We start from the raw sequence: 26,774 nt of genomic DNA, 5'->3' as shown, positions 1-26,774 counted from the left end.
TGTGTGTAGATTGATGGGGGGAAGAAACGATTTAATACATTTTAGAATATGCTGTAATATTTTCCGAATGCACTTTATGAACTACACATTGACACATCCAGCCCAAAGCAGGAGGATAACAAATACTTAGTAGTCGCCAAAGTTCCAGAGCATGTCTTTAATAAGCAATCATCTCTAATGCTGAGATATCTGTATAGACGGGCAATAATTTACGTGGTTTTATAATATAACAATGTAGATACAGGGCACATGATTATGTTTTGCAGTAGTGTAAAGAAAGTACTTAAGTATTACTTAAGTAGTTTTTTTGTGTATTTGTATTTTACTTCACTGCATTCCTGTTATAATTTACTTTTTACTCCATACATTTTCTCTGACACCCAAATGTACTCGTTACATTTTGAATGTTTAGCAGGACAGGAAAATGGTCCAATTCACACACTTATCAAGAGAACATCCCTGGTCATATTGCCTCTGATCTGGCACTAACTAAATACACATGCTTTGTTTGTAAATTATGTTGGAGTGTGCCCCTGACTATCCGTAAATTTAAAAAACACAAATTGTGTGGTTTGCTTAATATAAGAAATGTAAAATTATTCTTACTTTTGATACTTAAGTATATTTTAAAAATTACATTTACTTAAGTATATTTAAAACCAAATACTTTTAGACTTTTACTCAAGTAGTATTTTACTGGGACACTCAGTTTTACTTGAGTCATTTTCTATTGTTACAAACTCTTAATTTTCACCAAGGTACCATTTTTAGCTCACGATGTAACACACTATCTAATAATATCACCCACAGCAGACACAATGGTATATGATTGAGTACATCAAATAATGAATTGTAATATTGTTATGTGTCCCGAGCAGTGTTTAAATCGAACGTGAAGGGGCGTGAAGAGGAGGATGGGGCGATGACACTGACCCGAAGGAGAGGAGCCATGAAACAGGCCAAGGTCCATTTCATCAAGAACCATGAGTTCACAGCCACTTTCTTCGGACAGCCCACCTTCTGCTCTGTCTGCCGGGAGTTTGTCTGGTGAGAGACGCAGACCACCCCATCCAAACACCACCGTGACCACCATACTGACCATGACAAAGACTGTTGAGCTTTCAACCTGTTTTACAAGTGTGTCGTTTTGCTACACAACGGTATTATGCCTTGGCTTAGCAGTTAACCACAGTTCAGAGACAGTCGACTGATTACCCCAAAACGAGCCCCCCATGGGGTCTCTGAGTAGACCAATTAACAGCTCTAATTGATCCATAACTGGAACAGTCTGTCCAACAATAACAGTAAGACTGGCTGGCAGTGCCTGTTCTGTGAGCTGTGTGAGTCGCTGTCTGAGACGCTGTCTGGGGAAAACCCACAGGGTGTTGCTGCAATGTTCCAACAATGCCAGCACAATTACCAGTGCAGGGCTGCCCCCTTCCTGCCACAGAAGAAAGTTGTTATTGGTGCCTTATGGTGACAGGTTGAGGAATGACCAATGTCCCTAGTGTGTGTGGATGGTGTAGTTTGTGCAAAAGATGAATGAATGTCTCTCCTCTCATTCTGTTAAACTACCATTGTTTATTGTCACTGTCAATACTTTATATTGAGATATTCTTACTATCTGTCAGTATGCCTTTTGGGAAAAGTGCACAAAGCTGAGTCATTTATTGTATGAATCTTCACCCTGTTTTTCTTTCCAAACAGGGGATTCAACAAGCAAGGCTACAAGTGCAGACGTGAGTGTCTCTGTTGGAAGTTGTTTTGGTGCTTGGAGTGAAACATCCAAAGCGTTCACTCTGCAATAATTTACTCCCAAAAATAGTCACGAATTTCTCATATCAATAAGTGAATATCTTAACTAGCAGCTTTTCCTAATGTGGCTTAATCTCTGTCTCAGAATGCAACGCCGCCATCCACAAGAAATGTATTGACAAAATCATCGGGAGGTGCACAGGAACAGCAGCCAACAGCAGAGAGACTATGGTGAGCAACATGACCTCACCTCCCAAAACACATCAAAAACCTGGATATAAATACTGTGTGGCCAATTGGCACCATGTAACCTACTGTAGATGGTGTTTGAAGATCAGTTTTCTATGGAGTGATTCCCTTGATTTTATATTTAGGGTCCTAATTTTTCCATATTGTTTTCTCTGATCGCATCGGAGTCATGCAGCTGTGCGAACTGTGCCACGTTATTCTTCACTCCTCAATAGGCAAGACGAGACAATTTCAAGGAGGTCAAATCAACAGCTATCAGAGACCAGGAGAACTGTGTCAGGCAAATCATTATGCTTGTGTTTAAAACTGAACAGTGGTGCTTCATTCCAGCTGTAATTTAGCTCAAAATTCAAATGGCGCTCGCACAATCTGAACTCTGACGAAGGCTCTGAGGCCGATACGTTAAAGCTTATTAAATAGCAGTGATACTATCAAGAGCAGTGTGCAAGTTCCTTCTTTTTTCTCATTTTATTCAGCTGTAATTTAGCTAGCACGGGACCAAAGTAGCCAGTATGGTGCCAGTGGAATCAGCATGGGACAGTTATTACCAGTAGTGGAGCACTTTTGACTAGTGTTGTAGTCATGGAGTACTAGAAAGACTTGGAGTATTACCAGTAGTGGGATCAGCTCTATAGCACCTGTGTCAGTTAGGATAGAGAGGCCTTCTCTTCAGGGGTTAGAGGTGAACCTGTTCCCTGTCTGCAGCCTGTATGGGAACAGTACAGGTGGAGTGGTTGGCAAGTCAGTGCTGTGAGGGAAGAGAGGGTGGAGTCAGTCCACTAGTTATCGGTGTAGGTGTGTGCCCCTGTCCCCTCTCTCTTGCTCCCTGTGGGACACCAAGAGGAGGTTCAGAAGGGCTGTGAGGCCCCACAGACACCCATTTATTTTTGGGGGGGGGGGGGTCAGTGCTCATGGGTACTAAGTGCCCATGGGTACTATGGACTAGCTCATTGATGATGGGAGCTCTGTGTATCCACAGTTCCAGAAGGAGCGTTTTAAGATCGACATGCCACATCGCTTTAAGATCCACAACTACATGAGCCCTACCTTCTGTGACCACTGTGGCAGTATGCTCTGGGGAATGGTCAAGCAGGGCCTCAAGTGTGAAGGTAGGTGTGAGGCCTCCATCTCTGTCTCTGTGTCTCTCTCTCTCATTTCAATATAAGGTGCTTTCTGGCAAGGGAAACATATGGTTACATTGCCAAAGCAAGTCAAATAGATAATAAACCATTTACAGTTAACATTACACTCACAAAAGTTCCAAAATAATAAAGACATTTCAAATGTCATATGTCTATATACAGTGTTGTTACAATGAGTAAAGAGTACAAACGGGAAAACAAATGTATTTGCAATGGTGTTTGATAGAGAACAATCTTCAATCCACCCAATATTTTAACTCTGCTTCTTATATCTTTCCCTTCATTTTCTCCCAGCTACTGTCTTACTCTACTCTCTTCTCTCCTGTTAGACTGTGGCATGAACTCCCATCACAAATGTGAGAAGAAAGTGGGAAATCTCTGTGGAATCAACCAGAAACTCCTGGCTGAGGCCCTCAACCAAGTTAGCCAAGTGAGAAAGACAGAGACACTTGGTCATGCCCACATTCAAACATACTAATGTATTTTATGGAGCCATGAATGCACATTCATAACCCTATTGTAATAGCATTATACCTCTTCAGAAATCCACAAGACGGTCTGAATCTAACAACTCTGAGTCAACGGACATTGGAATCTACCAGGACTTCAACAAAAGCCCAGGAGCGGACCCTAGTGGTAAGCAGCTGTCACTGCTGCAGTTGAGAGCACATGTTATTCTGCAGTAAACAATATTTTGGTCCTTAACAATGTAAGTCTTTAGTTCTCTTTCGTTTTTTGTGTGTCTTTACGTGTGTATGCATCTATTGACATTATGCCTGTCTCTTTGTGCGTGTGTGTTCAACAGAAGGCTATGAGAAGCTGTGGGAGGGAGGTAAGGGCCCTGCCCCAGCCAGCATCACCCCCAAGACCCGCCTCACCATTGACAGCTTTGTGTTCCACAAGGTGCTGGGCAAGGGCAGCTTTGGCAAGGTACAGAACAACCACTGCTACATTCCTCAAGCTCATGCCACTGACACCCATGCACACAGACTCAATGGCCTTCAAACACATCACTTGCTAGCACTGCTTTGTCTAAAAGGTTCCAGGGCACTCTTCACCTGCTGAGAGCCAACTTACTGTAGTGGTTTAGTTAGTATGTGACCCGTGTTATTATCTGTTGTTGGAGTAGCTACAGTGCATCCGGAAACTATTCAGACCCTTTGACTTTTTCCACATTTTGTTACATTACAACCTTATTCTAAAATGGTTTCCATAAGAACATTTTCTCATCAATCTATACAAAATACCCCATAACCTTATTTACATAAGTATTCAGATGCTTTGCTATGAGCCTTGAAATTGAGCTCAGGTGCGTCCTGTTTTCATTGATCATCCTTGATGTTTCTACAACTTGATTGGAGTCCACCAGTGGGAAATGTAATTGTTTGGACATGATTTGGAAAGGAACACACCTGTCTATGTAAGTTCACACAGTTGACAGTGCATGTCAGAGCAAAAACCAAGCCATGAGGTTGAAGGAATTGTCTGTAGAGCTTCGAGACAGGATTGTGTCGAGGCACAGATCTGGGGAAGGGTACCAAAACGTTTCTGCAGCATTTGAAGGTCCGCAAGAACAAAGTGGCCTCCATCATTCTTAAATGGAAGAAGTTTGGAACCACCAAGACTCTTCTTAGAGCTGGCCACCCGGCCAAACTGAGCAATCTGGGTAGAAGGGCCTTGGTCAGGGAGAAGACCAAATAAAACGATGCTCACTCTGAAAAAGCTTCAGAGTTCCTCTGTAGAGATGGGAGAAACTTCCAGAAGGACAACGATCTCTGCAGCACTCTACCAATCAGGCCTTTATGGTAGAGTTGCCAGACGGAAGCCACTCCTCAGTAAAAAGCACATGACAGCCCGCTTGGATTTTGCCAAAAGGCACCTAAAGACTCTGACAATGAGAAACAAGATTCTCTGGTCACGCCTGGAGGAAACCTGGCACCATCCCTACGGTGAAGCATAGTGTGGCAGCATCATTTTGTGGGAATTATTTTCAGCTGCAGTTACTGGGAGACTAGTCATGATCGAGGGAAAGATGAACGGGGCAAAGTACAGAGAGATCTTTGATGAAAATATACCCAAGAAGACTCGAGGCTGTAATCGCTGCTGACGGTGCATCAACAAAGTACTGAGTAAAGGGTCTGAATACTTATATAAATGTGTTATTTCATTTTTAATGTCTTATTAAATAGACAATACATCTCAATTCATTGTAGGATGTGTGTAGATTGATGGGGGGGCGGGGGGGACAATTCAATCCATTTTAGAATAAGGCTGTAACCTAACAAAATGGCCTGCTCTGGTCTGATAGTTTAGTATGTTCAACATGAGTATTCGGCTGTGCTGTATCACCTCTCCTGTGTGGCACTCCAGGTCCTGCTGGCTGAGCTGAGGGGGCGAGGACAGTACTTTGCTGTGAAGGCCCTGAAGAAAGATGTGGTTCTGATGGATGATGATGTGGAGTGTACCATGGTGGAGAAGAGAGTCCTGGCCCTGGCCTGGGACAACCCCTTCCTCACACACCTCTACTCCACCTTCCAGACCAGGGTGAGACCCCTACCCCTCTCCAAAGCTTTATATTTCATTAGGATTTACCATCATCCATCACTACCTCCACACACACAGCACTCCAGGAACAATTGTTCATCAGACTGATGTGTGTCACTCGACTTGGGTGCTTAGACAGTAGTTTAACTGATAGGTGTGTGTGTGTGTGTGTGTGTGTGTGTGTGTGTGTGTGTGTGTGTGTGTGTGTGTGTGTGTGTGTGTGTGTGTGTGTGTGTTACCAGGAACACCTGTTTTTTGTGATGGAGTACCTGAATGGAGGAGACCTGATGTTCCACATACAGGATAAGGGTCGCTTTGACCTCTACAGAGCCACGTAAGTGACAGACTACAGTGTTAACTCACTATCCACCAGACGCGCAGTAGTTATTTACTTAGAACTCACCCACGACAGTTTCATAGCCGGTTAAGGGCAGACTGTAGGTATTTCGTAGGGATGATGTACCCAGACGTTATTTGCCCTCTACCACTCTTCTCCCCCAGGTTCTACTCAGCAGAGATCATAATTGGACTGCAGTTTCTCCACTCAAAAGGAATCATTTACAGGTGAGATCAATGAACTTTAATGGTCTCGTCTGGCCTTGCACTTGATTTCTCTTATTAATCCCTGTACTAGCGCTTAGTAGATGGACCCTCCCCTCCCAATCCTTCCCTGCTACAGGGACCTGAAGCTGGACAATGTGATGCTGGACAGAGACGGCCACATTAAGATCGCTGACTTTGGGATGTGCAAGGAGAACGTGTTTGGAGAGAATCGGGCCACTACTTTCTGTGGGACGCCAGACTACATCGCACCAGAGGTGTGTGACTGTGTCTGTGCAGGATAGGGTATTGTAGGATTCTGTTTGTAAAGAAATTTACACTCTCTGTCCTGTATTTGTAAGTCTGTGTTTGATCCTGACTGTAGAAGATGACTCTTAACATTGTCCATGTGTATATCAAATCAAATGTATTTATATAGCCCTTCGTACATCAGCTGATATCTCAAAGTGCTGTACAGAAACCCAGTCTAAAACCCCAAATAGCAAGCAAGGCAGATGTAGAAGCACGGTGGCTAGGAAAAACTCCCTAGAAAGGTCAAAACCTAGGAAGAAACCTAGAGAGGAACCAGGCTATGTGGGGTGGCCAGTCCTCTTCTCGCTGTGCTGGGTGGAGATTATAACAGAACATGGCCAAGATGTTCAAATGTTCATAAATGACCAGCATGGCCCAATAATAATAAGGCAGAACAGTTGAAACTGGAGCAGCAGCACGGCCAGGTGGACTGGGGACAGCAAGGAGTCATCATGTCAGGTAGCCCTGAGGCATGGTCCTAGGGCTCAGGTCCTCCGAGAGAGAGAAAGAAAGAGAGAATTAGAGAGAGCACACTTAAATTCACACAGGACACCGAATAGGACAGGAGAAGTACTCCAGATATAACAAACTTATCTAACTATATCTGTCCATCCTCAGATCCTGCTGGGACAGAAGTACACCTTCTCCGTGGACTGGTGGTCGTTTGGGGTACTATTGTATGAGATGCTGATTGGCCAGTCGCCGTTCCAGGGTGATGACGAGGATGAGCTGTTTGAGTCCATCAGGATGGACGTGCCTCACTACCCTCGCTGGATCACCAAGGAGGCTAAGGACCTATTGGAGAAGGTGCAGCTGCTGCTCATTCTCTTCTCTCACTAATTCCCCACACAACTTTGACCTCCTTTTCACAACATTGTGTGCCTGTAAGTCTGTGACAGTGGGTGGCAGATTGGTATCCACTAGTAAACAATGCAATCAGTCTTGCAATTTCACCTGACTTTCATCAACACTCACCTTTGCATACAGACATTCATACACAGCCACACCTAGACTTAGAGAAAGACAGGCATTGGAATGACACAATGTTGCCTGTGATTAAAATGTTATGTTCCCTTACATATGGAAGCAATGTCTCCACACCCTTTTTTACCTTGCTATTATATCCCTCTCAACCCTGCCCATCTACACAGATGCAGGCACAAAAACACACACCTTAAATTAAAGGTGGATGCTTGTCCCAAAGCTGTTGCGTGTCTCTGTTCCCCATCCCTAGCTGTTTGAAAGAGACCCCAGTCGCAGGCTAGGTGTGGTGGACAACATCCGCGGCCACTCCTTTTTCAAGACCCTCAACTGGCCTGCCCTGGAGAAGAGAGAGGTGGACCCCCCCTTCAAACCTAAAGTGGTACGATCTGGATCTCTGGCTTATAATGGAACTGTGGCTAGTGAAACTCCCACACTAATGCTCTTTTCAGATTTTTTTACACCATTTTAATTGTTTATTTGGTGTTGTATTGTGAATGGTGTCATTGGTCTCTTGTTGAACTGACAGCCCTTCTCTGCCAATCACAGAAAGGACCCAATGACTGCAACAACTTTGACCGGGAGTTCCTGAGTGAGAAGCCCCGCCTTTCCCACACGGACAAGAACCTAATCGACTCTATGGACCAGACAGCCTTTGCAGGCTTCTCTTTCATCAACCTCAAGATGGAACACATTATGGACAAATGAAGGCACAACAAGATTCCCCCATCTCTTTGTTTCAACCGCACCATTATAAACGCATAGGAAAGGGAGGAGGGGGAAACCAGTGTTGCATTTATCTCTGTGGTGGTTCCTTCAATAATGGTGTCTTTCTTTTCCTTGGTATCAAACCTTGAATTAATCCATGTACTGTACTTTATCCCCCACCACACATCATCACACTCATTTACACACACCCCATAGTTCAGTTGTTTAGTATTGTCCATGCTGGGATGTCAGGGGTCAAATGTGACTCTCTCACACACCCGTGTGCTCTGCCTACTGTATGTCACTCTTTCCCGTCCCATCATTCACATCATTGTTTTGTGTGTGTGTTTTTACTGTCCTTGTGGGTACCAGAAGTCCTCACAAGGATAGTAAAACAAGGATAATTCAGGCAAGTGAGGACATTTTGCAGGTCTTCACAAGGAAAAATGCTATTTTATACTTAGGGATTAGGGTTATAATTAAGGTTGGGGCTAGGGGTTACGGTTAGGTATAGTTTGGGATTAAGGTTAAATTTAGGGGTTAGGGAAATAAGATTTTGGATGGCAATCAAGTTTTTGGCCCCCACAAGGGTAGCAATATAAAAGTGTGGGCATGCATCCATGAATGAATATGTCTGAGTGACAACATGAATCTCGAGTTTATTTTAAATGTTTTATAATGAAAAGAACGTTGACTTTTTCAGGTGCGAATTCAGTACCCTGTGGAAGGTACAATTAATTCAATTGAAAGGGTGATAAAAAAAAACGAATGATAGAACACCAAAGTTACAGGACCAGTAGAGGATGCACAGGTTTATACAGGCATGGATAGTCTCTCACCTTTGTCTGCCCATCCACATGATATAAAACTAAGGACTTGTAAATGGTACTGCAGCTTCCCCACTCTCCGGAACAAACCAGAGCTACTCTGATCAAACCACAGCTACTCTGATTCATATCTGCGTTACAGTAGTGTGAAATGGAGTGGGACATCATACTGGAAGGAGTCAATGTAATGGTACTCTGCAGTCATTCGTCTTGAAGGTTATGGGTGTGTGTTGGGGGGGGGATTCCTTTAGAAAAAGGGTGGATAAATTGGGTCTTGTGTTACTTGAATGTAGGTATTTTAAAAAGCAAATAATAATAATAATATGCTGTACGTTAAATTAAAATTATATGTGCATTGCCTTCGGGAAAGTATTCACACCCCTTGACTTTCTTCCACATATTGGTATTACAGCCTGAATTTAAAATGTATTAAATTGAGATTTTTGGTCACTGGCCTACAAAAACAATAACCCATTATGTCAAAGTGGAATTGTTAAAAAAAAAGACGTTTTTACAGATTAATTTGAAATTAAAAGCTTATGTCTTGAGTCAATAAGTATTCAACCTAACCTCTTTCTTATGGCAAGCTTAAATTATTTCAGGAGTAAAAATGTGCTTTTCAAGTCCCAAGTTGCATGGACTCACTTTGTGTGCAATAATAGTGTTTTTAACACAGTCATAGAAAAAAGAACATATTTGTACCCCACACATACAGTTATCTGTAAGGGCCTTCAGTGAAGCAGTGAATTTCAAACCCAGATTCAACCTCAAGGACCAGGGAGGTTTTCCAATACCTTGTAAAGAAGGGAACCTATTCATAATGGGTAAAAATGTTTTTTTTTAAGACACTGAATATTCCTTTGAGCATGGTAAAGTTATTACACTTTGGATGGTGTATCAATACACCCAGTCACTACAAAGATAAAGGCATCTTTCCTAACTCCGTTGCCAGACAGAAAGGAAACCACTCAGGGGCCAAAGGCGACATTAAAACAGTTACAGAGTTTAATGGATGTGATAGGAGAAAACTGAAGATGGATCAACAACATTATACTTACTCCACAATACATACCTAATACACAAAGGGAAAGATGGAAGCCTGTACAGAATTTTTAAAAACATGGCAAAGCAATTAACTTCTTGTCCTGAATACAAAGTGTTTGTTTGTGGCAAATCTAATACAAAACATTTCTGAGTAACACTCTCCATATTTTCAAGCATAGTGGTGGCTGCATCATCTTATGGGTATATGTCTAATCGTTAAGGACTGGGGAGTTTTTCAGGATAAAATAGAAATGGAATGGCGCTAAGCACAGGCTAAATCCTAGAGGAAAACCTGGATCAGTCAGCTTTTGCTTACCAAGAAGACAGTGAATGTTCCGGAGTGGCCAAGTTAGAGTTTTGACTTAAATCTATGGCAGAATCTATGGCAAAACCTGAAAATGGTTGTCTAGCAATGATCCACAGCCAATTTGAAACAGCTTGAAGAATTTTGAATAGGAATAATGGGCAAATGTTGTACAGTCCAGGTGTGGCATGTTCATAGAGACTTACCCAGAAAAAGACTCCACTGTAATCGCTGCCAAAGGTTATTCTACAAAGTATTGACTCTGGGGTGTGAATACTTATGAACATTTCTGTACTTCATTTTCAATCCATTTGAAAATATTTCTAAAAAACATATTTTCACTTTGTCATTTTGTGTTGTGTGTAGATAGATGAGAAAAAAATATTTAATCCATTTTCAATTCAGGCTGAAAGACAACAAAATGTGGAATAAGTCAAGGGGTATAAATACTTTCTGAAGGCACTGTATATTGCCCTAAATAGTTACATTATTTGGTGACGTAAGGATATACTTTTTTTTACTGTTTTCATATTTTACATCTGATTATAAATAAACAGATATTTAACTCTAAATTGTTGTCCAGAAAATATCAATATTGTAGGCTACTGATAATTATTTTTCCTTCTATTCTCCTTGTAGGCTTAGTTAGTGGTTAGTTTAGTTTTTATCCCCTGGCATGATGTTTTCCCATTTTGCAAACATGTAGGCACTTTTTGACCCATAATTTCACTCCTCAGATGCACTTTCACAGGCGGGTGGCCTATTAACTGGCTACAATAGGACATTGGCTACCCTGCCATCTAGCGGCCAGGTGCTACAATTACTATTAATCTCTTCATTGTGTCGGAGCCTCCAAGGCCGGCGACATTCATGGATTGCGCACCGGGAGTGTCCTCCGAGTCCGCTCTCTCTCTCTCTCTCTCTGGCATCACAATATAGGCTCACTGCACTCTTCTACAACGTTTGAAAAGTTGCATCATTACGACGTCGGACAACATTTCAAGCCTTCTGAGGCTGACTTGCTCATGAAGTTTGCATGAATTAAGACTAGCCGTAAGGCATTTATAAGCATAGGACTGCATGTTATTCCATCCTATGCATCTTGGACACTAGTGAAATCTGAGACTTTATCATGAACTCGTTTTTTTCAACAACAGAAAGTTACATAGGCCCATGTTATGTTTCAAAATTACACTATCCTCCTTTGTTTCATAGGTTATTATCATGTCTGTAGTTAGACCACATTTTTTTTAAAGAAAGATCAAATCGACGTTGTAAAATTGGAAAGAAGTTAGGCTAGAAAAGGTTTTAATGTTCAAGCCATTCGTGCCATTCATTCATGAATATTGAATGAATTCTCCTTGTGCCACATTTATTGAATTGTAGTTATACCATTTCCTTTCGCAACGACTGTGCAACGGAAATCTCAGAAATGTTTTCTATTCATCTACCAAATGCATTGGTCTTTTGTGGTGATTAATTCAGCTTTAGCCTAGTCTACATCGTCGTCGTGAGAACATGCCTTTATCAAATAAGGCTCCTTTTAATATAGCCTAGTCAAAACGAGAAACACATTTGGTTCGCCGTGAAATTGGAAGCATATTGCTATGAAAGCATATTTCTAAAAGCTCCACACCCAAACATTTCACAAACACCTTATTATCACACAGTCCCCGACACCCCCCCCCCCCCCCCCTGCTATGTTATTCCATTATATCCTTCAGTTTCCTCATCTGGATATGTATTTCTGTGCGGAACAATGAGGCAAATGTAAGCAACTCGATGCGTTTATTTTTCCAGGCAAAAGTCAATATCACCTTCACAGTTTTTTATTTAAAAAAAATGCCATTCAACAAAAGTGAGTCGGTTATACATGCGATCCATATTCTAGTTCAACGATTAAACAAAGTGTTGAATCCATAGGGAAATTAGCCAAACGTAGGCTAAAGCTTCTGTCTCAATCAACGTTAAAGAATATTAATATTATTAGCCTCCTCTGAAATAGGCTATTTCTGAATAAAAAAATAAAAAAATAAATTACATTTTCTTTGCGTCTGTTAATACTGGTTATGGAGATGTCAATTTGTATTGTTTGAAGATGTTAGTCATTTTTTCATTGTCAAAGCCGACAATATTATCTACCCGGGTTTAGAATGTGGATATAGGCGGCAGAACATGCGCAGTGGCAGTTTGTGCCATATTGGAATGAGGTCGTGAACGACTAGGCGGAAAGAGACGGCATCTAAAACCGAGTTGGAAAACTATTTACTGGTAAGAATCAGATTATGTAACCAAATACTCACATACTATATTTTGTTTATTACGAGCTTAATATGATATAATGCATTTTGATGCTGTCTGCGTCTTTTTTCCCGTCTCTAAAAAAGATGACTCGGGCTCGGTCGAGTGCAAGCGCCCTTATTGCTCGCTACAGTGTAGCTAGCCTATTGCTCAAGCCATGACGTTCCAGTAACTTGACTTGGTCACAGACGTTTTTAGCATGTGCCGAATCAGCCGCATTCGACTTGGTGCATTTGGCATCAGAACTGACCTATATGGAATAAACACAGAGGCTATGAAATACATGTTATTTCTTGCATTCTGTGTCCTTCTCTTATTGCACGTTCCAGTGTGAAAGTTGGATCATCGGCGCTCGTGCCTGTGCAAAGCTATTGCGTTAATAGCTTGAAAATTATTGAAAGCGTCTATCGAGAATTCCCCGAAAATGTTGTTACTGAACTTAATCCATTTATCGCTCTTATATAATAAAGGCTGCACGATTTATAATAGACGACTCTGGTGTATTTGACTTTAAATCAAATAGGCCTAGGAATCCTTTAGATTTCATTTTAATTTTATTTCATTGTTGTTGTATGCCTAACAGATAAATGATGCTATAAACATTGCCATTTACACGTAGGCTAATCTAAGCACTAAACTGCCTATTTCTCTCAACTATAACTCCAACTTCCCAGTTATGCAATTTGAGTAATCGCAGCAACATTTCCACTTCTCCAAGCTCTTCCATGGGCATTAACACGACAAATCCAGTTCAAATGACAGTTACAATACTGCGCTTAATGTCTTGTGACGTGCTAGGGGCACTCGGGCACCCCACTTACATTAGGCCACTATTTGACAATGGCACAATCAACACTGAAATACAATCTCTCAAATAACAAGAAGCCTATGTGTAAGCTAATTGCTGACAATGAGGATTCATAAACACATCAACACATTGTTGTAAACTTGTTGTACTTGATGAAAATACTCCCATTAGTCTAAGGTTATTCTCAACATAAACCCATGTCATCAACAGACTTCACTTTCGTTTACAGTTCATTTCTCAAACCCTTGTGTGTCCAATCAATGCATTTCTTTAACTTGCATTTCCTGCCCAGCGACCACTCAGTGTGACTCAGAGGACTTCATTCAGTCAATGGCATGTTAAGCACTGATCGTATGATCCAGTAACTCTTAGGAGGCAGTTGTAAAGATCAGCGTGTGTTAGTGTATGCATTCTAGTTTCTCTTTCAGGGTGAGTCAGTGTACATTCTGCTAGAAAGAGTCAGTCTGAGAGTCAGGCAGTCAGTCTGCTGGTGGTGAGTGTGAGTACTGGGTAGGCCTCTATTAAACGATGGGGGAAGTTGTTCGTTTTCCTGTTCACTTTGGTGATTAAGTAATTCCCTAAAATTTCAGCATCAAGAAATAATTTCTCATCAACCCCCTCCTCTTCTCAGCTTCATTCAGACTTGTGTATATGTCATATGGAAATAATGAGGAAAAAGCTGACATTTTCAAGCATTCTTTGTCTTTCAATCAACAACTTTGAAAATATTTTCTGGAGATAATCAGTTATCATAAGGCAGCCCAACACTGAGGGCTGGCTCTTTGTCAATAGCTAAATGGCTCTGCTGCTCTTTTCATCCTCCCTAGTGTTTGAGACGTGAGTGTGACCTCAAGCACAATGAGGCCCTCAGCTGGATAGCTGTGTGTGTGTGTGTGTGTGTGTGTGTGTGTGTGTGTGTGTGTGTGTGTGTGTGTGTGTGTGTGTGTGTGTGTGTGTGTGTGTGTGTGTGTGTGTGTGTGTGTGTGTGTGTGTGTGTGTGTGTGTGTGTGTGGGCAGCAGGGTCGTGGGTAAAGGTCTGATCCTGGGTTACGTGGGCCGTGGTGTCCGGGCCGTGGTCAGGGAGACCCTGTCTGATGGCTGTCTCCTCTTTAATAGAGACATCAGACATGACAAAGACAGGCCTGACAGCCCTGCTGAATGGAGCAGCAGTGACAGAGCAGCTATCCTCCGCATCCTTTACACAAACCTCTCAGCTATTGTGATCTCTAATGCTCTCTCATGCCCAGTATATAAATGCTATTTCTCTTGTTGTGTTAAGTTAGTTTATCCTCTTTGTTGTCACAGAGTGGCTATAGCCTACAGTTCAACTTTGTTTCAAAGTTGTGGTCTGTTTGAGATGTATTTCGCCTCATTTAGCATTTTAAAAATGATTAAGTCCTCTCTCATACTTTTAGCAACTTAGCAAGGTCATTTTGTATTAGCAAGGTCATTTTGTATTAGCAAGGTCATTTTGTATTTTCAAAACACGTACCTAAAAATTCTCTGTGTCACTCTTCTCTCAAACACACTAACTAAACATTGTTTATACTTCCATTTGCTAAGCCGCCCTCCCCATCCCCAAAACAAAATGTAAGGACTGGACACATTCAAATGACATCCCTAAGACCACCTATGCCACTTTTACCAACAGCCTACTATGCTTTCTTGCTCTCCTGGTTTTGGCTGTCAAACAGATTTAAAGAATGATGTCCATATTTTCTAGATAATAATCTGTCTTTCCTTTCTTCCCCAGAGCTTCTAGACTTGGTCGGTAGGAGGAGCCAACATGAGTCATGAGTTGCTGGAGTCCGGTGAGTAACAACGTGGACCTGCAGCTTTGTTACTGGTGGAGAGGGCTTTTTGACACAAATAACATAATTAACCTGTGTGTGTGTATGCGTGTGCGTATTTGTCTGTGTGTGTTGCAGACGGAGACTCTAGTCTGGATGTGTCTGACTTTAACTGGGATGACTATTTGGAGGAGAACGGGGCAGTGTCTGTGCCCCACCATGCCTTCAAACACGTAAGTACTGAGACTATTTACACTCCTCATAACCCCACACAATACTCATACAATGTTGATCAATAGTTCACCTTATAAGAGCTTTTCATATATCATTCTCCCCAGGTGGACCAGGGCTTGCAGACAGGTCTGACTCCAGGTATGAAGCTGGAGGTGTGTGTGCGTTCAGAGACCGACCAACCCTACTGGGTGGCCTCCATCATCACCACCTGTGGCCAGCTGCTCCTCCTGCGATACGAAGGTTACCACGACGACCGCCGCGCCGACTTCTGGTGTGACATTATGACGGCTGACCTCCACCCCCTGGGCTGGAGCCGGGAGCAGAGCAAACCCATGAGACCCCCCGAGGGTGAGGGAGCTAGGACTGGGGAGAGAACTCACTGGGATGGCTGTTGTGAATGATCTCTTCCACTCCCAACTAGTTGTACGAGGGTTATTACAGGGTTATTACCATGAAATCTAGACCTGAGTTTTTCAAAGACATTTCCCCAGCTTGTTTTTATATTCCTTAACCATGTCTCTCCATCGCCCACCTCAGGTGTGAGAGAGAAGCAACCAGACTGGGAGGGTGTCCTGGAGAAAGCCCTAGCTGAGAAGTGCAGTGCGCCTGCCAACCTGCTGGAAGGGGTGAGAGGGGCTCAGTTATAAACTGGAACAACTGGGAATGTATGCCAGATAAGCAAGGGTTTTGAACTCACTTTGTATCAGTAAGGGTATTGCTGAGTGTAATCCAGCATGTCCTTACTTGTGTGTCTGCCTATGCGCTTACGCGTATGTGCTTATGTGTGTGTGTGTCTATAGCCCCAGCGTGGTAAGGACCCAGTGGACCTGATGTCTCCAGGCTGCAGTGTGGAGCTGCAGGACAGTGTTGACCCTGGGGTGGCGTGGGGCGCTGAGGTGGAGGAGAACATGGGTGGCAGGCTGAAACTACGCCTAGCAGGCACAGAGAGGCTCCCTGATACACACGCCACCCTCTGGCTCTACTACCTGCACCCCCGCCTCCACCCACCTGGCTGGGCCAAAGAGCACGGCTGCACCCTCAGGCCTCCTTCAGGTAAACGGCTCTTTTCAGAAAGATCTTGGGTGAATTCAGTTTCAAAATGCAAAAAGCTAAATATGATTGAGGTTGTGTTTTTTTACAGTTTAATATGATAATTTGTGTGTGTGGTTGCTTGTTTCAGCCCTGGTCCCCCTGCACACGGAGGAGGAGTGGGAGGAGGTCAGACAGAGGATCAGTAATCAGCCTCATGATGAGGCCCTCTCTGAAGAGTTCTATAAGGTAAAGGCACTACCAAGCAGTATGTATTAGCACTACAGGGGTCTATGGAATACCAGTGCAATATTGATCGAATGAGCCATCACTGTGTGTGTGTGTTTGCTTCAGGACCGGCCTGCCATTGCTGCCCACTGCTTTACTGAGGGGATGAAACTGGAGGCCGTTGACCCTACGTCCCCTTTCTGCATCAGTCCTGCCACCGTTATCAAGGTGACAACCTCTTTACTGGCCCAGTCTCACCTCAGGCTCCTAGAATTGTCGGACTACGTTCTTCTTGGACCAGAGATTATTAATATGACTGGGTTGGATGATGACAGTACAGTAGTGAAGGCACTCCAGCCCACCCAACAGTTTCAGCTATATTGTTGTTGCATATTCAGTCCACCCAGATCAGTGGTCACCTCAGGGCTAGGAGAGTAGAGATTTGCTCAAATAAATCCTGACATAGTACCCATGTAAACTCTGGGAGCCTACCCACCAAGTAGAAATTGAAGTCATTAAGATACAGTATGGTAGTGTATGTGAGGTTACCTTTGGGTGAGATATGCTTATGGAACAAGGGTAGGGTAAATACCGCATAGAGCAGACATGACCCACTGGGCACACACTGGTTAAACTAACGTGGAATAAAAGTTGATTTGATGTCTGTGCCCAGAGGGGAGTGTGATGTGATACCCTATCTCTCCTCTTCAGGTGTTCAGTGACGAGTGCTTCCTAGTAAAGATGGACAGTCTCCGTGGTGATGATTCAAGGGCAGAGGGCATTGGGTCCTTCCTGTGTCACAGGGACAGTCCTGGGATCTTTCCTGCCCAGTGGAGCCTTAAGAACGGCCTCCCGCTCAGCCCCCCTCCAGGTGATGAAACGCTAGTAACATTTTACAGAGCTACTTTTAAAAATGTGCTCAGTTATTATTTTTTAGGATTTATCTAATTGTATTGTGGTCTCTCTCTCCGGTTGTGTAGGGTACCAGGGGCAGGACTTTGACTGGGCAGACTACCTGAAACAGTGTCAGGCCGAGGCAGCACCACAACACTGTTTCCCCACAGTGAGTCAAGCTCTGTCTTACATGGAGCAATGCATGTTATATAACATGAGTGTATAGCATGGGTGAACATGGGACATGAATAATCTCTCTCTCCTGATGTATCGCTGTCTACCTCTCAGGAACAGTCTGATCACAGCTTTAAAGAGGCCATGAAGTTGGAGGCGGTCAACCCAATCTCACCTGATCACATTCACGTGGCAACGGTGACCAAGGTCAAAGGGCAACATATTTGGCTTGGCCTGGAAGGTGAGAACCTGTAGCTACGCATCTTGGCCCAGCGTTGTCCGGGTTAGGCCGTCATTGTAAATAAGAATTTGTTCTTAACTGACTTGCCTAGTTAAATAAAGGTTAAATAAATCAAATCAAATAATCATATCTGGGCCCTGCATTTTTCAATCTTAGTCTGGGACCATTTGAGTGTGGGCTTGTGCACACTGATGGTATTAATATTAGATAATGAATTAGTTCTGTGGGTCTAAATCAGTCTCTTTGTGTCTAGGGCTGAAACAGGCTATACCAGAGCTGATAGCTCATGTGGACTCGTTGGATATCTTCCCTGTCAGCTGGTGTGAGACCAATGGTTACCCACTGCTGTACCCCATCAAACCCAAAGGTGGGTGTCCCAAAATAAGATAACATTGTGTCTCTCTCTCTCTAATGTGAAGGGGAGCCACTAGCATTCCACAATATGCATGGAAGTTTTAACCATTGCAGTCGCCGTATTTGACAGTACTCTGTATAGTTTCAGTAGAGTTTTATTACTGGTGATTATATATTATCTTACAGTTGAAAAGCAGAGGAGGATTGCTGTGGTGCAGCCTGAGAAACAGTAAGTAGGCCTCTGGGAAAGGAAGGAATCTATCATTGGCTGGTAATTGGTTGTTTGTCCACTTTTGATTGGTTAACACTCCAGTCCCATGCACTTTGACCCCTAACCTGTATCTTTGTCCCTATAGCCGAGCACCACCCAAATCCACAACACCTGACACACTCAGGTTGCAGTTGGCCAGCCAATCAGAGACTGGTGAGTGTTTCTCATGTAGACATACCAGAGAAATACATTATTGGGGTTTCTGACGTGAGGCACACCTCTTACATTCTGTGTGATGTGTTTGTGTACAGGACAGGGGAACGGAAAGTACTGCTGTCCCAAGATTTTCTTCAACCACCGCTGCTTCTCTGGCCCCTACCTGAACAAGGGCCGCATCGCTGAGCTGCCCCAGTGTGTTGGCCCTGGCAACTGTGTCCTGGTTCTCAAAGAGGTGAGGAGCACCTGGGTAGGATTGGAACAAACATACTACATTATGTTAGGACTGTGGCACCTTAAGCATCTCCGGGATTCCACGCTTACAAGCTGCTGATGCGGGCGTTTGGAACATCTAGGCCTACATTTTAAAAAGTCGAAAGGAGTGGCTATTGTGTTGAGCGTAAAAGTGATCATTTGAAACAGATCCTATAGGCTACACTTAATTTAGAGTTAATTGGTAACTTTAGTTGTGATAGGTATACAAACCATACAAATAAAAACATATGGGCTCCATGATGCTTAAGGTGTTGGGGCGGCAGGGTAGCCTAGTGGTTAGAGTGTTGGACTAGTAACCGGAAGGTTGCAAGTTCAAATCCCCGAGCTGACAAGGTACAAGTCTGTCGTTCTGTCCCTGAACTTATTTATTATTATTTAACCCACTGCCGTCATTGAAAATAAGAATTTGTTCTTAACTGACTTGCCTAGTTAAATAAAGGTCAAATAAATAAAAATGATGCGACTCTATATTGATGATTTGGAAAAAGTTGGCAAAAAAGGCATGCGCTCTAATCCTTGCGCTTTCGCAGAGAGAGAGAATTGCATTGCTGCTCTGATTGTGTAGCAAGCAAGTTGGGAGATATCTAATCAGTGGAAGATGGAATTAAAATGACAGAATTAAAAGTGAAATTAGAAGGAAAGGCTACAACGACCAAAAGCCAAGGCTGCTATTTATAATCTGAATGGAGTTGTTGTTATTTGTAGGCTAACTGTAGGACTGTGAGAAGCGCAGTAGCGTTATGGCTAGCTTCAATTAGCCTAGTTAGCTTGCTTCTCTCGGTTTGATGCAGTCAAGGCAGATAGGCTACTATGCAAACGGATGGGTGATAAATAACTAGCAAAAAGTTAGTCTACTAGCACTAGTGGTTGCTGTCTCTTTCTCCCTCTGTACCTGCTCCGGTGCACCGAGCCTCCGGTGCTCCAAGCCAGCCTGCTGCATCTTACCCACACACTGCACAGCCCCTCCCTTGCTCCATAGTAGTTAGAGATGCTTGCTCTGTGCGTCTCTCTCCCTACCTTTCTCCCTAGCGGTTAATAAAGTAGCAAAATAATAGGCTTTTCTGATCGTTGTCTTTAGGTCAGTTCGGAATGTGTTTTAAAAATGTAATGATGCATATTGGGTCCAGGGCTTTCCCGTTTCAGAACGGGACCTCTAACTCCCATCACCATTTGTCCTCATCATTAAGATGATTCTAATTCAATCATAAAGTGTTTAGAACGTAATTAGAGGGACTATAGAGCGCTGAGTACCAGGCCATTAGTGAGGGCCGTTAGCAAGTTGGGTAGGCTACACATAAGCGACCAACGGTCACAGGTAATTTGACTGTGGTCATGACCCGTCACTCCCTGTGTGGTGGTAATACGGTCACTATGATGTAATAACTGTATCACATTGTACTAAAAAGTCAACTAAACTACTCAAATCTCCTTAGGGCAGTTGGTAATAGGGCGAAATCTTGCTATCCCAGAGATCACTCCTGACTTCCCAGTTAGACTGGGAACGGTATCCATGCTAAGCCCTTTATGTCTCTCTCCATCTCCCTGTGTCCTGTCCAGGTGTTGACTCTGCTGATCAACTCAGCCTACAAGCCCAGCCGGGTGCTCAGGGAGCTGCAGCTAGACCAGGAGGACCGCTGGCACGGCCATGGAGAGACACTCAAAGCCAAGTGAGGAACACATACTCTATCATAACGTCATTACAATCACCAAACTAAACTTTTCTGCTCGTGTTTGTGTTGAGTTGATGATTAAAGTGTGTATTGGGATTGGCTAAGCTGTTCTAGCGTTGCTAACCTGAGCATCTGTTCTTGACCGGCAGGTACAAGGGAAAGAGTTACCGGGCTACGGTGGAGATAGTGCGTACAGCAGATTGTGTGGCGGAATTCTGTAGGAAGACCTGCATCAAGCTGGAGTGTTGCCCAAACCTGTTTGGACCTCGCATGGTTCTGGAGCGCTGCTCAGAGAACTGCTCTGTGCTCACCAAGACCAAATACAGTATGTGTGACCTACTCAATTGCTCTAAATCAAATACATATGAGTAAAACCTGGTGTTCAGAAATCAAGTGTTATGGAGATAAAGAGGCACTCAATGCTGATAAGTAAGGGGGGAATCAACAAATAGGGGACGCAGTGTCTGTTTTATGTGTATTTCGTTATGCACCTACAGTGCATTTGGAAAGTATTCAGACCCCTTGACTTTTTCCCCAAAAATGTACGTTACAGCCTTATTCTAAAATTGATTAGAATGTATCAGTCTACACACAATACTCCGTAATGACAAAGCGAAAAAAGGTTTTTAACTAAAAATATATATAATATTACAAATAAAAAACAGACATCTTATTTACATAAATATTCAGACCCTTTGCTATGAAGCTCGAAATTGAGCTCTGGTGCATCCTGTTTCCATTGATCATCCTTGAGATGTTGCTACAATTTGATTGGAGTCCACCTGTGGTAAATTCAATTGATTGGACATGATTTGGAAAGGCACACACCTGTCTATATATAGTCCCACAGTTGACAGTGCATGTCAGCGAAAACCAGCCATGAGGTCGAAGGAATTGTCCATAGAGCTCTGAGACAGGATTGTGTCGAGGCTCAGATATGGGGAAGGATACCAAAAACCTGCTGCAGCATTGAACATCCCCAACAAGACAGTGGCCTCCATCATTCTTAAATGGAAGAAGTTTGGAACCACCAAGACTCTTCCTAGAGCTGGCCAACTGAGCAATCAGGGGAGAAGGGCCTTGGTCAGGGACGTGACCAAGAACCCGATGGTCACTCTGACAGAGCGCCAGCATTCCTCTGTGGAAATGGGAGAACCTTCCAGAAGGACAGCCATATCTGCAGCACTCCACCAATTAGGCCTTTTGTGGCCAGACGGAACACACTCCTAAGTAAAATACCCATGACAGCCCGCTTGGAGTTTGCCAAAAGGCACGTAAAGGATACTCAGACCATGAGAAACAAGATTCTCTTTGGCCTGAATGCCAAGCGTCACGTCTGGAGGAAACCTGGCACCATCCCTACTGTGAAGCATGGTGGTGGCAGCATCATGCTGTGGGGATGTTTTTCAGCGGCAAGGACTGGGAGACTAGTCAGGATTGAGGGAAAGATGAACAGATCAAAATACAGAGAGATCCTTGATGAAAAACTCTGTCAGAGCATTCAGGACTTCAGACTTGGGCGGAGGTTCACCTTCGGACAAGGGACAACAACAGGACAACAACCCTAAGCACACAGCCAAGACCACACCGGAATGGCTTCGGGACAAGTCTCTAAATGTCCTTGAGTGGCCCAGCCAGAGCCCGGACTTGAACAACTCTGGAGAGACCTGAAAATAGCTGTGCAGCGACGCTCCCCATCCAACCTGACGGAGCTTGAGAGGATCTGCAGAGAAGAATGGGGAAAAACTCCCCAAATATAGGTGTGCCAAGCTTGTCGCGTCATACCCAATAAGAATCGAGGATGTAATCGCGGCCAAAGGTGCTTCAACAAAGTACTGAGTAGAGGTTCTGAATATTTATGTAAATGTGATATTTAAGTTTTTGCTTTGTCATTATGGGGTATTGTGTGTAGATTTATGTGAGAGGAAAAAACAAATTATTATATTTTAGAATAAGGCAGTAACGCAACAAAATGTGTAAAAAGTCAAGGGGTCTGAATACTTTCCAAATTCACGGTGTATGTTGATGATAAAGCATTGGATGCAGAATGCTCAGGAGGACTGAGATTGGAGTATTGATGTGTTCTCTGCAGCTTATTATTATGGTAAGAAGAAATGTAAACGAGTGGGCCGCCCACCAGGGGGGCATTCTAACCTAGAAGGAGGGGTGAAGAGAAGAGGTAGAAGGAGGAAGAGGAGAAAGCAACTATTTGTCCATAAGAAGAGACGCTCCTCAGCCTCACTAGACAACACACCTGCCGGTTCACCACAGGTAACAGACACACACACGCACACACACACACACACACACACACACACTCACATCGAGATATCTTTAAACTTAACCATCCCTTTCTCTACCACCTTTCTCTAACACAGGGCAGTGGAGATGAGGAGGATCTGGATGATGAGAACTCTCTGAGTGACGATACTGGCTCTGAGCTCCAGGATGATCAGGACGATTCAGAATATTCCATTGGGAAGTCTCAACCGCCCACCCCATCCCCCTCTCCTCCTGCAACGCCCAGACCAACCCGAAAACGCAGGAAACCTCGCTCCCCATCTTACTCTGATGATGAGAACCACCCACCTTCACCAAAGGTGAACTGTACTGTGCTTTTACTTTTTGTCTGTTCACTGTGAATAGACGGTTAGGTGTTTAGCAACAAAACCGATGCGTGTGCAACTATGGGGCAAAACTGACAGTTTGGCTTAAATTGTTGATAACATGTTAACTATATTTCGTTTCCAATTATTATTGAAAACATAAATACATTTGCACAATGAGCACTTGTTGTCCCTCAAATACATTGTTACAGTTGTTGGTTAGCTAGCTAGCAAGTTTTAGCCATATTAGCATAGACATCAGTCAAAACACCTCAAAACAAGACATGATATCAAGAACAAGATCAAACTAGCTGAAACGAGCCACCTACGATTCCCCACATGGCAGCTTCTTGTCATTGTTGCTAGCTAAATGGCCATCCAGAATCACATCACACAACCGTCTGCCCCATTGAAGTGTGCGCATTGCTTTATGTGACGTTGTCAGCGAACCCGTCTCTATATATAGTATGATGAATTAATTAACTGCATCTCTGTGTTCTGCAGAGCTTGAGAGGTGAGGCTCCCCAGAAACTGTGTTTGGACACCAGTCCCCTGGAGTGGAGTGTGACTGATGTGGTGTGTTTCATCAGGACCACCGACTGTGCTCCCCTGGCACGCATCTTCCTGGATCAGGTAATAATCACACACACATACACACACACACACAGAATCATTATCTCGACTGTACAACAAGCAGTGCTTGACTTGGGCCGGATCTGTCTGGAATGCCGTACCGGCACTTCTTATTTTGGGGGAATTGCATACCGGCACCATTATAAAAACAAAGTAACCTATCGCTGGCCCAGATTCACACACTAAGGCAAAAAAGGTTGGTCAAAGTGGAATGAAAGCGTGATCTTCATTGAATAGCAATGGAGAGTGAGCATTCATTTCCTGATTACTCTTTGTTCAAGTTTATTTGTCGCTAGTCTGTGAATCTGTGAGTGACAGTAGGTTGTTCAAGATTACGCAGATTGAAAATTATGGTTTGTAAAGTTATGAAAAGTCATGGAAATTAGTTTCATAGTTGTTGTTTATGTAATTCATGAAAGCACATTTTTCAATTAAAAAATGACATATCGGCCATTATCTGAATGACCCTTCAGTGGATGTCTGTGGTGCTGCGTGTGTGCTGCGTGTGTGCCAGTGCGAGTGGGCCGTTGCCCGAGGAGAGAGAGCGGTCAGTATAACATTTCAGCATCCGGTATAAAATAATAACAAGCAGACTAATTAGAATTCAAAACATAACTTGTAGCAGTTATCTTGCTATTTAACTAAGCATTCATTTTGTTGTTTCCTTTCCACCGGCACTGTAGAGCCTAAATACATCTGCGTTGTTGGAAAGCTGTGATTCTCCTCGATTAAATAGTAGACATGTAATTGCGACAACTTAAAAAATATTTTAATAATAGCCTAATTGACAAATAACTTGCTGTGCATAGATCTCCTCCAAAACATGAATATATGAAGCCTTATATATTAACATGTCTAGTTAGATAGGTTGCTTTGAAGTAGGCTACCTTATTCATTTGATCCCTGATTTATTGAATGAGGGAATCATTTTATAAAGACAAAAGTATTTGGTTGTAATGTTGAAAAGGCCAAGCCTGCACACCCAGGAGCTCTCCAGATGGAGGGTTGACCATGTGTGACTAACAGTGCAGGTGTATGTGGGGTCTAAGTGCTTTGATCAAGGGCACAACGGCAGGAGGTGGTAGGTCTACATGGGATCAGACACAGCAGCTTTCCAGTGTCAATAATGCTTAACTTTTTCATGTAGGCTATAATAATAGTACTACACATGTGGTTAAAAGTCATGGAAAATGTGTATAAACCATTAATGGTGAATAATCAGAGGTCTCTATAGTATAATGTCATTTGTGAATTTCGGTGAACGTAGTCTAATGGACCGACTTGGAAAAAGACAGCTCCTGCACTTCTTCCATCCCAAGTCAAGCGTTGGTGTACAGTGTGGCCTAAATCCAAGATTTGTACCATGACTATTGTTGTCTAACCCCATGGCCGTGCTTGTGTTTTCAGGAGATTGATGGACAGGCTCTGCTTCTGCTCAACCTGCCCACACTGCAGGAGTGTATGGACCTGAAACTGGGACCAGCCATAAAGCTGTGTCACCATATCGAAAGGGTCAAACTTGAATTCTACCAGAAATTTGCTACATAGCTGAGGGTTCTGACCGAAATAAACATTGCATACAGTCAGTAACATTAAATGACTACATAACTGATTTCCAGCTGGACATCCTTTGGACCCTGCACCCAGGCCCAGCACAACAGCAGCAGTCATGCATGGACATCAGATGGATCAAGACTTTCATTTTTGCCTGTTTTTTACTGTGTAATGGTCAGAAAGGGTTCTGCCTCGTTGTATTCTAGGTAAACACACCTTAACATGGATATTCATGTTCAGGTTTATCTCACCCACAATATCAAAATGACTCCTGGTTTCATTTGATCAACTTGACAAGCATTGACAATGCAAGGATTTAAGCACAAAGACAAATAAACCATGTACTATATTGCGGTATGTAAAGTGTACATAGCAGGGTGAATTTGTATATAGTGTACATATTTAAAAGGTCTTCTAGTACAATAGGGTGATTAATGGTTATAGCCTGGTTTTCTACTAAACACATTTGCTTTGAAAGTATCTGTGCAAAGGTCTTATTTCAAAATGTAGACATACATTTGAGATTGGAAACCCACAGAAAGAGCCATCCCCACTGTTTGACACCCTTTTCGTCTTCTCAGAGAGGGATTTTAACATCTAATCATATTGAAGACATTAACTAGGGCTTGTTGTAAAGCATTAAGATGTAGGTGTTTTTGGAGCAAAATTCAAATAAGTATAAACCAAATATTGTGACCCTTTGTGACCCTTTATATATTTGTATAGTTTTACCTTTTAACTACAACTATTGGTGGACTAGTGTGTGTATGCTTTATTTTCAGGAGCCATTCTACTAGCTGTCTTTGCTGTGTTTGTGTTTTATGTCCCCTGATTTACCCCTGATTTACCTGTCTCTGCCATTGAGATCTATTACTCTTACAGGAGATAAAACTGGAATTTATTCATTTGATTTTGTCAATATGTTTGTTGAATATGATTGCTATTTTAAGAGAATGTGGAATTAAAGCCTGAATCTCATCCCAATAGAGAGCAATAGTATTGGGCTCATTCTGTAGGCACTTACTCCGCCATGGTTCATTGGACAAAACCTATGGGGAAAATGTCGTTTTTGGATAAATGTCGAAAATAAGGTGTCTGTTAAACACAGGCTTGGGTCTTATAGGTTTTGTTCTACGAGATAATCAGCTA

The 26,774-nt window shown here is 43.0% G+C and overlaps 2 protein-coding genes across 4 annotated transcripts in view; both read left to right on the top strand.

The window, feature by feature from the left end:
- Positions 1-10,978, top strand: part of LOC109897123 (protein kinase C delta type-like) — a 37,301-nt gene extending 26,323 nt beyond the window's left edge. For both annotated transcript variants that reach the window (XM_020491697.2, XM_031804203.1), the window contains exons 4-17: positions 879-1,047; positions 1,708-1,739; positions 1,901-1,986; positions 2,984-3,113; positions 3,476-3,576; positions 3,689-3,782; positions 3,952-4,076; positions 5,517-5,690; positions 5,933-6,024; positions 6,192-6,254; positions 6,370-6,508; positions 7,161-7,349; positions 7,777-7,905; positions 8,073-10,978. In XM_020491697.2, the coding sequence (XP_020347286.1) occupies positions 879-1,047; positions 1,708-1,739; positions 1,901-1,986; positions 2,984-3,113; positions 3,476-3,576; positions 3,689-3,782; positions 3,952-4,076; positions 5,517-5,690; positions 5,933-6,024; positions 6,192-6,254; positions 6,370-6,508; positions 7,161-7,349; positions 7,777-7,905; positions 8,073-8,231 (1,682 nt within the window). In that variant the 3' untranslated portion in view covers positions 8,232-10,978. The remainder of the gene's footprint in view (positions 1-878; positions 1,048-1,707; positions 1,740-1,900; positions 1,987-2,983; positions 3,114-3,475; positions 3,577-3,688; positions 3,783-3,951; positions 4,077-5,516; positions 5,691-5,932; positions 6,025-6,191; positions 6,255-6,369; positions 6,509-7,160; positions 7,350-7,776; positions 7,906-8,072) is intronic.
- A 1,596-nt stretch (positions 10,979-12,574) lies between these two features.
- LOC109897132 (scm-like with four MBT domains protein 1) lies at positions 12,575-26,615 on the top strand. Of its 2 annotated transcripts, none has more exons than XM_020491717.2 (21): positions 12,575-12,677; positions 15,269-15,326; positions 15,444-15,538; positions 15,644-15,887; positions 16,077-16,165; positions 16,340-16,592; positions 16,720-16,817; positions 16,923-17,024; positions 17,508-17,667; positions 17,777-17,859; positions 17,979-18,105; positions 18,359-18,472; positions 18,646-18,688; positions 18,816-18,883; positions 18,982-19,121; positions 20,720-20,829; positions 20,982-21,157; positions 22,973-23,103; positions 23,211-23,432; positions 23,943-24,071; positions 25,479-26,615. In XM_020491717.2, exons 2-21 carry the CDS (start codon positions 15,302-15,304, stop codon positions 25,617-25,619), a joined length of 2,550 nt encoding a protein of 849 aa, XP_020347306.1. In that variant the 5' UTR covers positions 12,575-12,677; positions 15,269-15,301; the 3' UTR covers positions 25,620-26,615. The 2 variants fall into 2 exon arrangements, with proteins under 2 accessions (XP_020347306.1, XP_020347297.1); XM_020491708.2 differs by having other exon boundaries at positions 22,925-23,103.
- The last annotated feature ends 159 nt before the right edge of the window (positions 26,616-26,774 follow it).

Source organism: Oncorhynchus kisutch, linkage group LG1 (assembly GCF_002021735.2).
Source record: "Oncorhynchus kisutch isolate 150728-3 linkage group LG1, Okis_V2, whole genome shotgun sequence".
Taxonomy (NCBI): domain Eukaryota; kingdom Metazoa; phylum Chordata; class Actinopteri; order Salmoniformes; family Salmonidae; genus Oncorhynchus; species Oncorhynchus kisutch.
This window is presented reverse-complemented; position numbering and strand designations above follow the sequence as displayed.

Excerpts from the sequence above, each read along its gene's own strand:
- LOC109897132 (XM_020491708.2), top strand. The coding sequence starts at position 15,302 with ATGAGTCATGAGTTGCTGGAGTCCG. Across the intron at positions 17,025-17,507 it reads GTCCTGCCACCGTTATCAAG|GTGTTCAGTGACGAGTGCTT; the intron begins GTGACAACCTCT and ends TCTCCTCTTCAG. Across the intron at positions 18,689-18,815 it reads GTGGTGCAGCCTGAGAAACA|CCGAGCACCACCCAAATCCA; the intron begins GTAAGTAGGCCT and ends TTGTCCCTATAG.